This window comes from Asparagus officinalis, chromosome 10, assembly GCF_001876935.1.
Source record: "Asparagus officinalis chromosome 10, Aspof.V1, whole genome shotgun sequence".
NCBI lineage: Eukaryota > Viridiplantae > Streptophyta > Magnoliopsida > Asparagales > Asparagaceae > Asparagus > Asparagus officinalis.
Window position 1 is genome coordinate 7,316,129 of NC_033803.1, and position 19,358 is coordinate 7,335,486.

The 19,358-nt window shown below is 38.7% G+C and overlaps 1 protein-coding gene across 2 annotated transcripts; it reads left to right on the plus strand.

Moving 5' to 3' along the window:
• Nucleotides 1,666–7,258, plus strand: LOC109824996 (uncharacterized protein At1g04910-like). 2 transcript variants are annotated; one of them, XM_020391652.1, is made up of 7 exons: nucleotides 1,666–2,066; nucleotides 2,152–2,243; nucleotides 2,340–2,410; nucleotides 2,805–2,893; nucleotides 2,983–3,204; nucleotides 6,327–6,781; nucleotides 6,875–7,258. In XM_020391652.1, exons 1-7 carry the CDS (start codon nucleotides 1,921–1,923, stop codon nucleotides 7,057–7,059), a joined length of 1,260 nt encoding a protein of 419 aa, XP_020247241.1. In that variant the 5' UTR covers nucleotides 1,666–1,920; the 3' UTR covers nucleotides 7,060–7,258. The 2 variants fall into 2 exon arrangements, with proteins under 2 accessions (XP_020247241.1, XP_020247240.1); XM_020391651.1 differs by having other exon boundaries at nucleotides 1,673–2,066; nucleotides 6,327–7,137.

Genomic DNA, 19,358 nt, shown 5'->3' on the forward strand with positions numbered 1-19,358 from the left:
CTACTATAGAAATAGTTACCCACCCAATTAGACCCATTTAGCTAAATGGGTTGGTTTGGATGGGTTTTATATTGGATGGATCTAGGTGGGTTATTGGGTTTGGACCAGAATTGCCATCCCTACTTGAGGGCTACTTTTGGGCAAGCGCTGGGTACTTTAGGAGCAATGAGACCATCTCCAACCAGCCTGTGTATCTTCAAAATCTTCAAATTTGGAGAGTGGAATCTCTCCAACCACTCTCCAAATTTAGAGATCTCCAAATTTGACCCTCCAAATTTAGAGGGTGAGGAGAAAAAATGGAGGGTCTCTCCATAACACTATTCATGGTTTATTACTTACAATTTTGCCATTTTTAACTATTTAATTTCTTAAAAATTACCACTTTGCCATCCTTCTTAATAATTTAAATTAGATGTTTAATTTTAAATAAATATAGTTAAAAAAATTATTAATCTAATATTTGAAATCATCATATATTTGGAAAGGGCTCGTTGAGATCTTTAAAATGAAACTAAGATTAATTTATTTTAGTATTATTATAAAATTATTAATTTTTAAATTAAATAAATAAGTATCAGACATGAAATTTTAAATACGGGGATCTATTTTAAAGCTCTCATCGACACCTTTATAATGTTATAAATTTTTTTAATATGTTGAGATCTTCTTTTTTAATATGTTGTATTGCAGTGTTAATATTGGGTTTATTTTAAAGCTCTCATCGACACCTTTATAATGTTATAATTTTTTTTCTAAATAAATTATTAACAATAAATTTTTTAATGTAAACTATATCCAACATTATTTAATTTATATGGCTTTTTTGATAAAAAAATAAAAAAAATATTTGGAGAGTGTGGGTTGGAGCAACCCTCCAAATTTCACCCTCCAAATTGGAATATTCCTAGAATATTCCAATTTAGAGGGTATGGTTGGAGATGCCCTAAGATAACTTGAGTTATTGGAAAATGACAAATTTTTAGAACAAGCGCTTTTTGAAACTTATTTTTAAAAGACGATCTGTCGGTTTTGGCGAAAAAAGTTCTCAAACTTCACGGGAGTTCAACCCCGTGAAGTTTTTCACATAACAAAACTTCACGGGACTTCACTCAGTTTCAGCCCTGAAGTCCCGTGAAGTTTTGTTATGTAAAAAACTTCACGGGAGTTCAACTCCCGTGAAGTTTGAGAACTTTTTTCGTCAAAACCGACCTAGTTTCAGCCCTGACGTGAAACTGGGCCGATTTTGGTAATTAAAGTTGAAACATATCGTTTTTGGGGAATATTTTTGCAAAAAGGTTGGTTTTGAAAATTTGTCCTATTGGAAAACTAAGGGCCTGTTTGGATTCGTAGGGGGTGAAGGGAAGTTAAGGGAAACTGAGTGAAGGGAAGGGAAGGGAAAGGAAGGGAAGGGAAGGGAATTCCATTCCCCTTGGTTACACCCCAATTTGGGGGGTAACAATTTTTATACTATTAGGGGGTGAACCAAGGTGAATGGAGGTGAATTAACTTCACCTCCTAAGTGTTCCCAAACAAGGTGAATGGAGGTGAATGGTTCCCCTAACTTCCCTTCACCCTCATTCCCCTCAATCCAAACAAGCCCTAAGATAGAGTTGGAGAAGTTAACGGTTTTTCTAACGGAAAGACCATATGGCAAGAACACTAAAGATTTAAGGGACTAGTAAATAAGTAATGAGATTTTAGCGACTATGTGGCAATTAGTGATCAATATAATGGACTAATATGCAATTCCTCCAACCATGTTTTCTCACTCTGAGCTGGTTTCCGACGAAGCAGCGGCTCCATTAATAAAACAGAGCTCACATTCACAAAATTTCAGTCCAAAAGAGAGCGAGATCTGAATCAAATGCACAAATTAGGGATCTGAGCGCCGCCGTTAGGGTTTTCTTGACTCTCGGCCCGATGCTGTCTTCAAGCTCGTGGAACCATCGCATGAGGCCGATCTTCTTCCTCCTCCTCTTCGCTCTCTCTCTCGCCGCGGCCGCCGTCGTCTTCTTCCCCTCGTCGGAGTTCTCCACTCGATTCCTATCGACGACATCCTCCTTCAAGTAAACAGTCATCCCTCTCTCTTTCTTCTCAGTTTCTGATCTTTTTGATTCAAAGTTGCAATTTTTTCTGGGAAATTACGATCAGGCCCTTTTCGACGGAGAAATCGGTTATTTGGACGGCCCCTAGGGTTTTTGAGTGGCGGCCTTGCAGTTGGTGGACTCTTGAAGCTTTAACTGGTTAGTAGCTGGTAATGGAAATTGTTTCATTTCTTTGATTTTTTAGGGTTTTTATGTTATTTTACTTTGTATCTATATCAATTGGCTTCAGTGCAGCTTTGCCGGAGAGAGCAAATGGCTACATCAGAGTTGATTGCTACGGTGGCCTCAACCAACTGAGGCGTGATGTGAGCCTCAATTTCTTCTTTTATTTTCCCATTTTAAGGTTTTTGTTTTAATTACAGACCCGAAGTTTTACTCAACTTAACTTTAACCCACCACTTCCACAGTCATTCTTCAACCCAAAACACTCATACTGAATTAATTTTCATGTTATAGCCAAATCTAGCTTCGGATACATCAAATATATCAAGTTATGACCAGTTATAGGAATCTTGAGATCTGGAAACAGAAGTGTTAAAAATAATCCAGAGCGGGTATTTTGAGTTTAAGAATGGGTTTGGAAGTGGGTGACTCTAAAAATAAATCATGGAAGAACTTTGGGGTTATACACAAAAATTTCCGCTTTATTATTATTATTATTATTATTTTTGGGTCTCTGAGTATGTTTTTGAAATTTAGTTGTGTGATGGAATTGGGATAGCTCGTATTTTAAATGCAACTTTGGTGTTGCCGAAATTTGAGGTTGCGGCGTATTGGAACGAGTCAAGGTAAGATAGCCATGGAAAGAAAGAGAAAATAGCTGTTTGTTAATGTTTAGTTCATAAATATAGTATAGCTGATGTGAAGTTTCAATCAGTGGTTTTGGGGATGTATTTGATGTAGACTATTTTATTCAAGAAACCAAAGGTTTTATTGAGATTGTGAGGGAGCTGCCAAAAGAGATTGCATCAAGGGAACCGTTCAAGGTTGACTGCAGCAAGCGCAAAGGACTTTTTGACTATGTTGAGGCTGTTCTTCCCTCTCTTCTGGAACATCGCTATATTTCTATTGCGCCAGCAATGAGCCAACGGAGAGACAGGTACAAATATATGCCCTCCGTTACGTAGATGAATGACATTTGTTAAAGTATCTCTGATATTCAATGTAACTGGCTATGAACATGTCACATCATGCGCTTGCCTGTTTTGGATCTTTGGCAATTGGCATCATCAGTTGCCGTTTCTACCCAAAATTCACGTTAACACTGTTAGTAATGAGTTTATTAGCATACTTTATCAGCTTGCAGTTGTTTTCGGTTTCCCAGTGGCCACAAATTTCACTATGATAGGACTTATGGGGCTTTATCTGATTGTCATGATTGAGTCATTTTATGTACACCTGACCACAAGTGGTGAGCTGCTCACTTGTTTAAGTAGATAAACAATATCATAAGTTGCTTGTTTAATTAGATAAACAATACCTAGCAAACCTTCCTTAATATGCAATATGTGCTAATTTTCTATCTAATAGTTATATGGTTCAATAACATATGGTGGTTTGGATTTTAGCCAGAGTGCATGATTATTACGTTGCCTTGCTTGGTTACGTGTGAGAGACTAGTATATAGTACTCTTAGAGCATAGCAACAACAAATGCCCCTTTTGTCTAGACCGTTAACTTTTGATTTCATTGACAATTTAGTTTTAATTTGTTTCGTAATTATGTTATTTTAATCTTGGGTGTGCTACTTCGGCAAATATATGCCAGGGAAATTGTGAGGGTTTATTTTGAAGCTTGTTATCTCTCTAGGGGAATGCTCTCACGTAGAGGGTGGATAATGCATGTAGAAAAGAAACATACAAGAAGTGCAAGACAATGTATGCACTGTGCAGTACCAGACCTTATACACGACCCACCCCACAGGAATTTCCTTCTAAATTGGTACTTGTTTCAGGTGCATATAGAGCTGTGTACCATTAATATTTAGTATTTGATTGGGTAGCTTGTGAGTTAGGGTGTAATTTGTTTGTGCATGCAAGGTCACAACAAAGTGTATGCGAGAAAATAAAGAAAGGGTTAATGTGGATAGACCCCCTGTACTATCACCCAATTGCGGATAGACCCCTGTAGTTTTATACTTCTATTTGTGCTGATAGAGCCCTTGGGTGAACTTTTTTTACTCTTAAAAGAGTCAAAAAAGTTTTATTGAGGTGGATAGACCCCTTGTAGTTCTATTGTTGAGGATAGACTCCCAATTACCTTTCCCCCCCTCTTTTAGAGTTGAAAAAGTACACTCAGGGGGGGTCTATCCGCACTTGGCCAAACACTACAGGGGTTCTATCTGCGGGAAAAGAAATACATGGAATCTATCCGCAATTGGGCGGTGGTACATGGGGTCTATTCGAAATTAACCCATAAAGAAATAAATAAAAGGGATTTATCCTTGTAGAAAGATCTCATACATTGGATGCCTGACTTTTCATAACTCATCCTAAAGGGTTCCTTAGAGCATGGTCAATACTATAGATTTGCACTGTGCTGACATCTTGTTGATTTGCTTGAAGTAGTACAGGGGTCTATTCACAATGAATCATAAAGAAATAAATAAAAGGGATTTATCTTTGTGGAAAGATCTCATACGTTGGATGCCGATCATTCATAACTCATCCTAAAGGGTTCCTTAAGAGTATGGTCAATACTATGGATTTGCACCGGGCTGACATCTTGTTGGTTTGCTTGAAATAGAATATATGCTTAGGATCCTGTTCAAGAACTAAAAAGAAATCAGTAGGCTCATTTTTGAGTATTCATGCGTTAATTGCTGTCAGTATTGGACCTGCGTTCCATGGACATGTTTACTCTGTTCGACCGGATTGTTATTTATCATTCATTGAATACTAATTTATAAACGGGTTGGGTAAGAATTAATAACTTTAACCATATAGCCTGTCTCGATCAAATTTAAATATCAAATAATTTTTAAAAATAAAATAACTCATATAATTTGTATATAAATAGAACAAAGGTTATTATTCAATAACAAAAATAAACATCTTTCTTTAGTGGTTGGAATATTAAGATGCGTGTGCCCATCTTCAAATTAGCTAAGAGTTTAATTTTCTTCAGCAACATGTCTTTTTTAAAATATAACCATTTATCTGGAGTCTGGACATGGTCTGCTTATAATTGAGTTAATGATTATATATGCATAACCTAATTATTAAGCAGGTTGAATCGAGATCTTTGACCCAATAAACAAATGGGTCATGTATGAGTTTGGCATATGCAAATTGATCTGAAGCCAGCCTGACCAGTACCTGCTCGGCCACTCTTATCAGTCTGATTGCCACCCTTAGGTTGTAGTGAACAGGTTATGAGAGGGGCACAATGCAAAAGTAGATAATATAACTGTTGAAAATTATGGTAGTTACTCCTGGATACACCCAGGAAAAAAGAATATAATTGTTGAAAATAAGAAATGTTTATTTCCTACTTACTCTGGGTGATGGGATAAAATCAGATGAACATCTCCTTGGAGCTTTCTTGGAAGGACAGAAGATGGTAAGTGAAGTTTGTTAATCATAGGAGATTATAGATGAAACACGGACTAGTTTCCCTTTTTAGCATATAAACACTGATAATGCCAGCTAAAATCATGAGTTTGTTCGGGGACAATCATTGAATCTGTTTTAACAATATGTCGTCATGTCAAGCTTTACCTTCAGCTACAAGAATATCACCATTTTCCGTAACATAAGCTTAAATGACAACCAACTGCAACTGACAAAGAAATAGAGGCTTCCATCCACCAACTTAGGAAGTATGAATTTTGGTTCCAGCAGTAGAAATACCATATTTTAGGACCTTGAGAATTGATTACAGGGAATAAATAGTAGACTTTAGGCTTGTTTCAGATGGCTATCACTCTCTCTGATTTCTTTGTGGCTTCTACCATCTGATCTTAATCCCTGTACTCTCTATCTTTGTACCTTAGATTTTGGCCTTCTCGCCTGTCATTGGAACCAAATTAGGGAAGTTAAAAAAAATATTGATATTCACGTTTACAGTTATGTAAGTTTTCACATTAGCAGGTTGATCGTCTAAGAGAATAAGCATATTGTTCTTGGTATAAACGCTTCAGTCTATATATGGTTTATGGATAACTAGTTAGATGTATATAGCAAAAAAGACTTGTGGTTACAATGTGCACCAAACTTGCAGGTACCCTTTATATGCCAAGGCCGCCTTCTGCCAAGCTTGCTACAATGCCCTTCGTCTCAACAAAGCCCTAGAATCCAAAGCCCTTGATCTCCTGAACTCCATCCCAAAACCCTTCCTCTCTCTTCACCTAAGATTTGAACCTGACATGGTAGCCTACAGCCAATGCCAATATTCCGGCCTCTCCTCCCAATCCCAAGAAGCCATTGAATCAGCCCGTGGAGATCGAAAACCATGGACCGGCGATTCTGCCCGTATCTGGAGAGCCCGTGGAAAATGCCCCCTCACACCTAAAGAAACCGCCTTTATCCTCAAATCACTCAACATCCCAACAAACACAACCATCTATTTGGCAGCAGGAGATGGCATTATGGAGGTCGAAGGGTTTACATCAGTCTACACCAATGTCTATACTAAAGCTTCATTTCTCAGCAGTGAGGATATTGTCCAAATGCACGGTAACACTAAAGCTGCATTGGATTACTATGTTTCGATCAATAGTGATGCTTATGTTGCTACTTATTTTGGGAATATGGATAAAATGGTATCAGTGATGAGGACACTGAAGGGGAAGCACAAGACTTTGTTTTTGAGCAGAAGGGGTTTTTCGGTTCGTAGCGCTGAAGGGATGAGAGGGGATGAGTTGAGGGAGGCAATGTGGAGGGAGCACAGGGAGGATTTTGTAACTGGTAGGGGTTTGGCTTTGCCTGATTGTTTCTGTGAGTTTAGATTGTGATTTTGAGTTCCAAGTGTTTGGTTTTGTAAACTATTTTTTTGTCTCTCACTTTTGAATCTTTCAAAGAATTTTCATGTTCCAAAATCATGTATTTGATTGACTAGTTCTGGTAAAAATATGCTGTCTGTGTACTTTTTTGGCTGCGGACATTACACGATTTTTTGTTAAGGTTCATTTGGCCAACAATTGTATTCAGACCTTCCGTTTCTGAGTGTCTAATATCATTTATTCGTTGATGGTTATCTTGAGTGGATTAGCATGGTGCATTGAGTAAATAATCAAGTCTTGGATAGATACATTAATAACGAAACCCATTGTATTCGGCTGATCCGAGGTTTTTATTTATTTAAGGGTTAATTCGGAACACATCCCCTGTAGTACAATCCAATTGCGAAGAGACAGCTTGTAGTTCTACTTGTTGCTAATAGCCTCCATATAGTTATACTTGTTGTAAATGGACCCTTTGTAGTTCTATTTGTTCTGAATACACCCCTTGGTAGTATATAACTCAACTATTTTGACTATTTTAGAGTATTAAAAAAAGGCAATTGGATGTTTATCCTCACTAATAGAATTATGGAGGGTGTATCTGCCTCTTCAAATATTTTTAATGATTTTAAGAGTCAAAAATTTTTCACTTAGGTGATCAACTAGCAGCAACTAGAATTATAGGGGGTCTATTTACAACAAATAAAACTATACGAGATCTATTTCCGATTGGATGATACTACAAGGGTCTGTTTCCAATTAACCCTTTACCTAATGCGTTAGAATTCAAAGGGGGTACTGAGTAATTTAATTGGATTACACCTGCTCTTTTGTTAAGAGATCACGTCGGAGTTTAGTAGGAAACATGCTGTTTCTTTCATTTGGAGTATGCTTGGCTGTCGAGAAAGAGCACTCTCTACAGAGAATCAGACGGGAAGAAAGGACAATACTACAAGAACTGTAGCACACATTTTAAAGCAGTTGATTGCGCCGATATATTTGTTGATTATCACGACGTTGCATATTCGCTGGTTATCCTGATACTGTATACTGATTGCACTGATTTAAAATTGTTGCTAATATATTTACCGTACGCTACTTCATCAATATATGATGTAATGTTATCTTCCCCGGAAAGGAAGACGGTCAGGATAGGAGCTAACAAAAACGAAAGTATAATAGACGACTGAAATGATTATAAGGGGGTATTATGTGCTCATTTTTGACCTCTCTTCTATAGCCAAGCATCTGGAAACTTAATAACAGCATCAATTCTTTATAGCAATTAATAGCTGATAAAGTGATTAAAGAAAGAGTTTTTTTTATTATTTTATTTTAACGAATGCACATAAACATGCGTTAGGAGACGAGTGAGATAAGAAAGGAAAATGATAGGGGCACACCATGAACCACACCTCCAACCACACCTCATCTCTTGCTACAGTGTACCGGGTCCCCAAATGAGATTTAAAAATTAAATCTCATTTGGGGCCCGGTGCACTGTAGCATGAGATGATGTGTAGTTGGAGGTGTGGTTCATGATGTGCCCTTAGTGTCTCTCGATAAGAAAAAGGGAAGGTACGAGAAATTCGTACAAATTAAGGGGGTCTGCTTGTAAGGTCCAATGTCTTTTGTCCACTTCCTATGAAGGATGAAACTAGGATTAGGGCGGTGATGGCAAGCACCAAAGTGTGAATTGACTTGATTGTTTGGGACTTGATTGAGATTGATTGGTCTCGAACTTGATCGTTTGTACCTTGATAGAGCCTAATTTGTCTATTTTCTTATGATTTTTTTGCAAGTTGATTGGTTTGGGAGTCTAATCTGGTCAATTTCATATCTTAGTATTGGGCCCTTCGATGATATCGCAGCTGCAATAAGATGACGAGATGACGCGTACATGATCATCTAAACAAAGTTGATGGAAGATATTTTTCCAACAAAAGGTTGTGATAATTAAGAAAAGGGTTAATTTTAGAAAAAAAACCCTTCAACTGTGGGGGTTGTTCTAGAAAACACCCCTTAAATTTTTTTATTTCGAGGCAACCCCCCCTAAAAAATTTAATAGTATTGTAGATAACCCCCTCAACTTTCAAAATACAACTTAAAACTTCCTTAAATATGGGTTGTCTCACAAAACCCCGATTATCTCTACAATTTTTTCAAATAAAACCCTTAATATCATTAATTCAAAATGTGCAATGACTAAAATGTTCTTGGTCAAAGGAGAACCCATGTGAGTTCAAAGACCAACCCAATTAAAATATTTGACTTCAATAGATGGTTTTTTTTTGGGAAAACAAATATTAAAAAAAAAATCAATTGTTCCAAACACCAGAACATGAATAACTAGAAAATAAAAGAAATTTAATTTTTTTAAACAGAAATAAAAATTGGGTTCCTACGTGGACTTAGCAATGGATGCGGAGGGAGAAGATGAAGATGGGGATAAAATGTTTTAAGGGTAGTATGGTCATTTTAAATCATGTGTTCCTTTAGAGTAAACAACTTAAGTGAGAAGAGTTGAGGGGGATAAGTCATATTTTGAAAGTTAAGATGGGTTATATACAACAACCCTAAAATTTAGGGCTCTTGTAGAGCTAAAGAGTTGAGGGGTTTTTTTTGAGACAACCCCTTAGTTGAGGGCGTGTTTTTTTAAATTAATCCTTAATAAAAAGAGAATTTATGATGATCATATATACACATTAAATACGCTACATGCAATCGTTAGAAAGTATGATAAGGTTATAGTTAGTAAAGTAAGGAGGACTCTAAATAGATCTAAAAGAAATAATTTTTAGATTTAAAGATAAAACATTAATTAGCTAGCTTAGTGAAGTAGATAACTCTCAACAAAGTTGAGTATGAAAATCAAATGAATATTTTTCCACTCTGAAAATTTGGGATAAACATTTTGTTATTGTTATTGTTATTGCTATTGTATGGTTGGGGCACACCCAAACAAATGACCGGTTAAAAAAACAATGTTGAAATAAGACAGCTTTCTATCAAAAGTTTATTGTAGTTAATTGAAATTATCAAAATGTACTATGGTTTTCTGAGAAAACCATGCATGATGATCAGTCCTTTAAAATTTACCTTTATCAATTAATTATTTCTTCAATGTCTTGACAAGGATGATAATTTATAGTTTACTTCACAACAACTCTCAATGAATAGATAATGACACCACATTTGAAAATTTGATTGCATCCAATTAACCCTTATCATATACCTACGCTTGGTCAAGTCAAAACCTGTTTTTTGACATGCAAAAATACAAATTGTATTATGTTCTTTAATTAATGAGTGATTGTTTGTTTAGGGATGTCATCTTGCATAGTTTGATGAATTAAGACATGCATAATTTGTAATTCAAACACAAGAGGTTTAAAAAATAGGTTAGTCATCTTCACGCTATCTTACAGATTGGACTTATTCTCATATTAATCTCAAGAATTTAGTCAATGTTAATTTCTACGTTATATAAAATTACTCATCTATTACGATTCTAAAACGTGCCATTGCTTTCAATCAATCACATTCAATACTAACCTTTTCCTTCATTTCCATTAAAATACCTATTATTCTCTCAATCTCAGGCACCCTTTTCATGTAAAGCCAAAAAAGAAGGGAAAATATTTCGTTGTCACTAGCTGATATGGGAATTTGCAAGCTAAATGGCTCGACTCTTTATTTGTCCTAATTGTCAAGTTTTTTTTTTTAAATCCTATTATATATGAACGACCTTTACATAAATAGATAGTAAAAAAGAAACAATTAATAAAAAGCATAGATAACGAGAGTAAAATAGATGGCTTCAGATGAGATATAATATTTATCATATTCATATTCATTTGCTAACCCCTCTCTCTCTATATATATATACACACACACACAAAAGGTGGATCGAATAAATCAATCAATATTCGTCAAAATCTGAGATATATATACAAAAGTCAATCAATATCCGTGGCCAATTTAGCTTTCACTAGTCTATATGGATTAACTAGCTTAACTCTTCGTCTTAATCCCTCTCTCTTAAACCATTGAGAAATGGGATATAATAGATTAAATAATTTTTCTAATCCTTTGACCAAGGAGAAAGATTAAAAATTAGTTGAAAGAATTGAACACTTAGGATAAATCTTGCTTCTAAACTAACCATGGCGATAAGAATAAGCATAAATATATTCTAGTATAGAGCAAGAATGAGACCTTTACGCTATCGATTGCAAGTTGTAGTCATGAGATTTTTAAATAAAACATAATGAGTACATCCTTCAATCTAATTGATATACTTCAAATGCTTTGAAGGGCTAGTATAAAAAACATTACATGATGTATGCATGCAAATCAAGTGTCATCATTGAGGGCATTGAAGATAGACTGAGAAGCAACCACTTTCCTTCTGCAACTTCCTCAAACTTTCCTAATGCCAACTCTCATTCCTCGAATGGGCAAAATTACTAGATTACTATATTTTGTTGACCCTCCCTATTAATTTAATTTATATATTTTTTTTTACTTCAGCAATGACAAGATATATTTTACGGTCCATGATGACAAGTAGTCTTGTGTTGATGTTATGTAATCGTAGTTAAGCTAATAGGAACTGGGTTGATTAGAGACCACTAACTTCTTCAAATATCTAGTTTGGAGTTGATCTGTTCTTCCCTGCACGTGTAGCAACTTATAAGATGGCGGGGGTCTGATTCCCCCGTTGTTCCTCTGACGATCAAGTTAGCAAGGTACTTGAGTGAGGAAATGCGAACTGTAGCAGTTCTTAAGTGTAGTTGAATGGAGAAAAATACAGAGAAATTGCTTACCTCTTTGTTGAGAATAGTTTCTCCTTTTATGACAATGAAGAGGGGCATTTTGGTCTCTTCGGCTGAGTCAGGGTTGGCGACTGAGTCAGCTTCGACTTTACAGGTATTGACCGGCGGAGAGGGCGTGGTCACTTTGGCATTTAATGAGATAGGATAGGCGGCGTGCGGAGCCGGCATGATCCGATGTGCCATAAATAGTACGGGGGATGAAGAAATAATGGCGATTGTCAAGCATTTAATGTGATGCTGACGCACTGTCAGCTGGGGGCTCGAGGGTCACAGTTGTCTTTTGTCTTGTCCGGAGGGGTGTCGAGAGGTACCGCCTTTCGAGCCGGCTCTCGTGAGATGTCGGAAAGTCAACTAGTCGAGTAGCCTTGTGGCGAGTCATCTTTGACGAGAGGACCGACAAGTACCGCTACCCAACGAGATGTTGCCTCAACGAGTCGGCTAAATCGGGACTCTGGCCATCCCAAGCGTCGAGTTGACTGAATTAGGCATAATGTAGGATACATGTCTGATGTTGACAAGAGATCACAATTTAGCGACTGAAAACACCATAACATATTTTTTTCGGCTGAACCAAAAATTTCAACGAAATCAAGTCATGTGACATGTCACATACTGCTGGAATGTTAATAATATGCTGTTGAACATCTGATACATATTATGTAATATTAATATGTTTAATTATTGCACATATAATTTGGGTATTATTTTCTATAATTGTTATATATCCTTGAAAATTATTTTGTTAAATCATGCACTGTGATGCGTCACTTACTTTGAGATGTGATCTAACATAAAGATTTCTTAAACTTGTGCTTAACCTATAACTAATAAAAGATAACTTTGTTAAGAAAGGTTTAAAGTCCGAAAAGGTACCTTGCCCAAGGCTAATGAGCGTGATCGTTTGTTTCATTGCACTCTCCAACTATTTGATAAGACCGTTTAAGATTCCTGAACCTGGTTGAGCAGATTCAGGAGCGGCTTCAGCTTCTGACGCTTGGCCGGGAGGTATCGAAGCGAGGGGCTCTATCATGGGAATAGACTCCGATTCCCCAGCACTTAGTTCCTCCTCACTATCTACGCCTTCTAGTGTGGGAATATTCAGTTGAGGCTCGTGTTGTTGGGGAGTAACAAATTAGAAGACTTCTTTTCCTTATCGTTTGAAAGCGTAGTCTGCTTAGGCTTCATAGCATCCTGCATCAGCTTTGCCCCTTGTTGGGGTCTTAATTTAATAGCTCATCTTTGGCGAATGCTTTTCTCATATCAGCCTACTTCTTCCACCGTGAGGGATCGCTTCCTCACTGCCTTCTCTTGAGAAACTCAACCGCCTTTACCTCCTCCGAGACTTCTGCTGGTGCAGATACCGCTTGCTCGCAGGATAAATACTCATCCATCCCCTTCAGGCGAGTCTTCGTGGAACCCTTCCTGGACTCATATAGCTCTCAGATCTCCTTTAAGCAAGAGGTATACATATTGTACTCTGGGATCTGAGAAGCTTTATAGAACTAGTGGCAAAATTCTAGAATAGTATGGCAGTTGGGCGTTAGGTCAGGCAATGTAAACTTGGCGTAGGAATTTTCAGCTGTGAAGCAATACCAAGCTCGGGCCCCTTCATATAAATTCCCAAAGTGAGCCAGCTTCAGATTAGGGTTTCCAACATACAGTTGGTCATACCTAAACTGTTGAGTGAATCGGGAAGGCACATAGGGCTCAATGATGCACTTCTCACCTTGTTGAAGAACCTGATAACCTACTCTAATTGTGAGGAGCCATGGGAAAATGCCTCTACGCAGGGATGTGAAGCCCTCGGGCCTATGTCCACATACCTTATGGTCTTCTTTTCCATCCCATGAAAATCAGGTGAGTAGCAAAAGACACGATGGTTGATCTTTTGTGATAGGATCTACCTAGAAAAGACTATGTACACGTGCACCCATTGGGTTGACTCGAGCCACTGTACAAACAGGACAAAATATCCACTATCCAGAGAAGCACTGGTCATCAAAGAGGGCAGTGCATGACAAACTAGGCCACCAAATAAGTGTATGACACTGGTATGCGGGGTTGAGGAGTGTTTCAAACTTTTTTCCCAGAGACGCCTATCTCCCTGACGGCGAGGAACTCAGAAGTTAACTCCCGCAGGCTATTCAACAAACAACATACCTTGTAGAAAGGAGACTCACTGGTCTCTCATGAGCTAAAAGGATGGATGTGTATACTACCTCAGCTAGGATGGACTTGATGGTCTTTGATGGGACTACACATCGCTTCAGCTATATCATTAAAAAGCCAATGAGGATGTCTGTCTCAGAGATGTGAGTCTCAGCTTGGTAATGGAAGCTCTCGAATTAGGTGGATGGCAGAAAGGTATCCTCCAGAGCCTCATTGATATAGCAAGCATTGGAAACTTTAATACGAGCCTTGATGCTTTTAAGAGAGCTCACAGCAAGACGGGTCACTGTCACATCTTTTTGGTCTAAGTTTTAGAACAAATAGTCTGCCTAAGAAGCCTGCATGACACCACCTCAGCATAGCATAGTCAGCTGAGCGCAAATCTGGAAGTGGCACATCACCTTCAAAAAAGTTGCATAAACTTCGGGATGTGCCGCTCTCAAGATGGAGAGTTCTTCAGTTCCTGGGATAAACTCTTCATAGGGAATTTCTCCAAAGGATAACCCTGATACTTCATACATCTCATGAAGAACGAATCCTAACTCTTCGACGAGCATGAAGAATGTACAGCTATCTAGATTGTATCGCTCCAGCATAGAGAAAAAATTAGGATAGCTTTGAACGATTCCATGTCGAGTAGCCAACACTGGAACTGTGAGACCAGATTCGGAAAGCAATTCCTTGAGGTCTTCAAGAACAAAGTCCACCATGCGAGTCCACCACCCCCCATCTCCAGAATACACCCAACCAGGAGATCTAAATGCTTGAGCAGGGAATTCACACTAAGCATAAATGAATTGTCGAATGAAAATGTTCGCCGGGATGGTCGCCTCCTTAGCGAGATCTTTTTTCTCAATTCTACCAAGTTTGAGGCCCTTCACATGTCCATCACTCTTTACAAGATGAACACGTTGATGGGTAAAGGTACTGAGGGATACATCTTTCTTTTCCTTGACCAGGTCACATAGCAGATCTTGGCACCACGTGATATGCTAGAAATGTCAGAGCGGATACATACACCCCATATTCGGCAAGAAGAGAAAATGATTGTTGACTCTTCACAGTAGTTTAGAGTTCTCCACATGTATAAATTTTTCATTCATTTCTATGCGGTCTCCAAAAAGGAACACCGACTTTACAAACTGATCATAGTTTGTCGAGGTATGAATATCCACATCAGTAACCATGGCCCTAAGAGCGGATGATCTTGACCCCAGAATTTGGAAACACCATTCCGGGCATGGAGGGGTGAATAGTGGAGGTTCTCTACAAAAATAGTAACCCTCATCCAGGTCACCTATATACCTGAAGTGATGTTCGAGAGAAAGTGGTACATTGGGAAAAAGCAGTACAAAACAAATAGCTAAAAGTTAGTAGCTGAGAAGCAAACGACTGGTAAAAGTCTAAAGGACTAAATCAAAATGCAAAGGCCAGCCATACGTTCCAAATTCAAAACACAAGGGCTAGCCATGCATACCAAATTCAAAACGCAAGGGCTAGCCCTGCGCTTTCAAATTCAAAACGCAAGGGCCAGCCCTGCGTTTCTAATTCAAAACGCAAGGGCCAGCCTTGTGTTCCAAATTCAAAACACAAGGGCTAACTTTGCACTCTAATTTTAGAATGTAGAGATCAAGACCCACGTTCTGGTTACGAAATGTAGGAGTCAATCCCACGTTTCACAATTAACACAGAGGCCTGCTTCCGTATTTCCATCAAAAAAGAACGAGTCTTGCTTGTTGTTGACAACCTAGAACTTGTCGTCTAGGGTTCAAAACTTGTTGAAACAAGTTGAAAAGGTCCTCACTTACCACGGTGAAGAGGCACTGGCGGTGACGGCTTGACCGCTGGAATAGGAGGGTCACCGGTGTCCTCAGCCGACGGAGCATCAGAGGTCGGGTTCATGACCTTCTCAGAGCGAGAACGTGCCTTCTTTGGTGCCATTGATGTCGAAGGACAATGATCATAGGAGATTTTGAAGCAACGAGATGACCCTTCGCAAATCAAGAAACATTTAAGAGAGCTGAATGACTCTTAATTGGACCCAAGAGGTCTATTTATAACTCAGCACATGATTCTAGGATAAAATCCCACCCAAATGCAATCACCATGTTCCAAGATAAGTCGGTTAGACTTCAAGACATAGAGCTTAGCCCTGCATCTCAAAATACTAAACGCAAGGTTCACCGCTGCATTTCAAATCTTAAACGTCAGGCCTAGACCCGTGTTGCAAGCTTTAAACGTAGAGCTCATTGTTTGTGGAAAATTTTGTAGTAAAAGAAATAATGAAAGAATTGTGTTTGATTTTATTCTCTCTAACTGCTTAGAAAAAGAATGTTTACAAATCTCTCAACTCTCAGTTACAATTGGATTTCCTGATTACAAAAGAGAAGAGAATGATCTGGATTCTCCCCTTTGTTTAATTCTGGGTTCTTCACGGTAGCGATGAAGTGCCTCCTTCGAATGTCCGTGTCGAATTTGCTCTCCGTTGACGATCCGAATATCTTGATTCACTGGAACGATGTCTTCTCCTTACGATTTTACGTTGTGGAGAACTTGCGTGGCAAGTTTTAGAACTCTGAATGAGTTGATAACTCTGAACGAGTTTGAACTCTTGAAAAAGAGTTGATTTGAAGCGAGAATCGGTTCTCAAGCCAAGGCCGAAGGCTTCAAGGAATGCTCCAAAGGATGAATGCCGATCTCTCAATCTATGATGCTCTAAGATCTCCCCCTTTGCTGCCAAGAAGTTCCAGCAGACCAAACCCCTGAACTGAATTGATTTTCAGTTATTTATAGGGGATTAAGGGGTGTAACCACCTCCTTAATTCGCTCCTAAGTGGGGCTAATGGGCTGTAACCGCCCCTTAAATCAATCCTGAGTGGAGTTGTGATCCCCTCAGATCGTGGGAAACGGTTTTGAAACTGTTCAGCTGGTGTTTGAACGAGTCAAACGCTAAATCCGCGTTTTGTGTAAATTCTGTGTTCAAACGTAGTGTCTGGAAGTTTGAACGCATTGTCTGAAAGCTCGGACGCAGCGGCTGGAAGCTGCGTTGGCATCTTGTTGGAAGCTGCGTTTGGCATCTTATTGGAAGCTGCGTTTGGCGGTTTGGAAGCTGCGTTTGGCAGCGGATGGAAGCTGCGTTTGGCAGCGGATGGAAGCTGCGTTAGCAGCTTGTTAGAAGCTGCGTTGGCAGGATTTAATAGTTGCGTTTGGCAGCGGATAGAAGCTGCGTTGGCAGCTTTGGAGGCTATGCTTCAGCTGCGTTCGTGGCTATGAACGTGGTGCGTCTTGATGCTGGTTTGCGGGGAGGACTTTCACGTCTTGGTTTGAAGAGACCGTCGATTTGTAGTCTCTTTTTGTCAGAACATTACAAAGATCGTCGTTTTGTAATCTTTGGTTTAGCTCTTTGATATGTGAGAGTCGTCAGATTGTAACTCTCGATGTTAATTGTGAAGGCTGTTGATTAGAGCTTTCATCAGTTGTTACGAAGGTCGTCAGATTGTAACCTTCATCAGTCATCAGTTGTTACGAAGGTCGTCAGATTGTAACCTTCATCAGTCTGCGTGAAAGTCTTCAAATTGTAACCTTCTGAAAGTCGTCAGAGTGTAACTTCCATCATCGGTGTTTGATGGGGATCATCTATCTATTATGATTTTTTGACAGCCTACAGAACCCCCTCCAAAGTTTTCGAAAGTTCACGGTTGACTGGGACGAATTTTCGGAATACTTTGGATCTCAACTCTGATCTTGGAGCTGTTGATTCCTTGTGGTAAAGGATTTGTTCTCTGCACTTGCTTCGAAGGCATCTTGGTTGAAGGGATTTGCCACGTAGGACCTGTGTGAAGGTATGCGCCATAATCCTGCTTCTGGAATGTGGGGGTGGACCCTGTATTTTGAACTTGAGATGCGGGTCTCACCTTTGCATGTTGAATTTAGAATACGGGTGTGACCTCAACTTTTTGACTTAAGATATGGAAGTGGCTTCCGTGCATTTTTGACTAAGTCTTTGAGACTTGTCTTTGGCTCATCTGTTTTAAATCTCGGCTCACATCCATTAAGCTGATGGGCCTGCAAACGTGCATAGGATTTTTGGCAAACCCTCAGCCATCAACGGATTTGATAAGCCTTTACCGACTACCGTTTGAGTCGGGCTAGCATGTGGATTGTCTAAGTCCGTTCCACATGTAACATTGTGCTAAGAGAATAAACCCTCTTATAGACTTGATGCTATAATTTTGAATACATAGACTTTGTCATTTTTACGTAAAAAGACTAACCGGCAACGCGTGTTAGGCGTAGGCTTATCTCTAATTAGGGATCGAGATAAAGTCCCCCATGTGTGTGAGGTATGGATTTTGATGTCCTTTTCACGGTAAAAGACTAACCGGCAACGCGTGTTAGGCGTAGACTTATCTCTAATTAGGGATCGAGATAAAGTCCCCCATGCGTGTAAGACATGGATTTTTGTATTATTAATAACAACCTGTCACGATGTTGAATACGTGGACTTTGTCGTTATTTCTTCCTGTGTTACTTGAAACACTGAAAGAAAGTTAGAAACGCCAGAGGTGTAATATTAACTTGGCATGAATTTTTACTTAGAGTGAAATTCAGAAATTCTCTTTATTATCACTAGGATAATTCTAGAAAATAATTAATCCGCTGGGGATTTTATAATGACAACTTGCTATTCTTGTTGAAAAAAGATTAACAAGTTCATTGAGGGGTTTGACTGTTAGAGGTGTGATGTTAACCTAACAGTATTTTTATGGACCTATCGCTCCATTGACGAGAGTTGATAAGTGGAAAGTGTTGCGATCGGAGCAACTTTGAGGACCTATCGCTCTATTGACGAGAGTCGATAAGTTGATTTTGTCAGAGGTGTTTGATATTAACGTGATAAGAGAATGTTGCGATCGGAACAACTTTATGGACTTATCGCTCTATTGACGAGAGTCGATAAGTTGATTTTGTCAGAGGTGTTTGATATTAACGTGACAAGAGAATGTTGTGATCGGGGCAATTTTGAGTACCTATCGCTCTATTGGGGAGAGTCGATAAGTTAATTGTCAGAGGTTTGGTGTTAACATGACGGGAATTTGTTGCGACCGGAGCAACTTTATGGACTTATTATCCTATTGAAGAGGATTAATAAGTTGATTTTGTCAGAGGTGTGATATTAACATGACAGGAATTTGTGTTGCGATGAGAGCAACTTTGTGAACTTATCATCCTATTGACGAGGATTAATAAGTGGGTTGTCAGAGGTATGATGTTAACGTGACAAGATTGTGTTGCGATGGAAGC

Coding starts and splice junctions, on each gene's coding strand:
- LOC109824996 (XM_020391651.1), top strand. CDS start 1,921: ATGCTGTCTTCAAGCTCGTGGAACCATCGCATGAGGCCGATCTTCTTC. Junction 2,067..2,151: donor TCGACGACATCCTCCTTCAA/GTAAACAGTCAT, acceptor AATTACGATCAG/GCCCTTTTCGACGGAGAAAT. Junction 2,411..2,804: donor TCAACCAACTGAGGCGTGAT/GTGAGCCTCAAT, acceptor TTTGAAATTTAG/TTGTGTGATGGAATTGGGAT.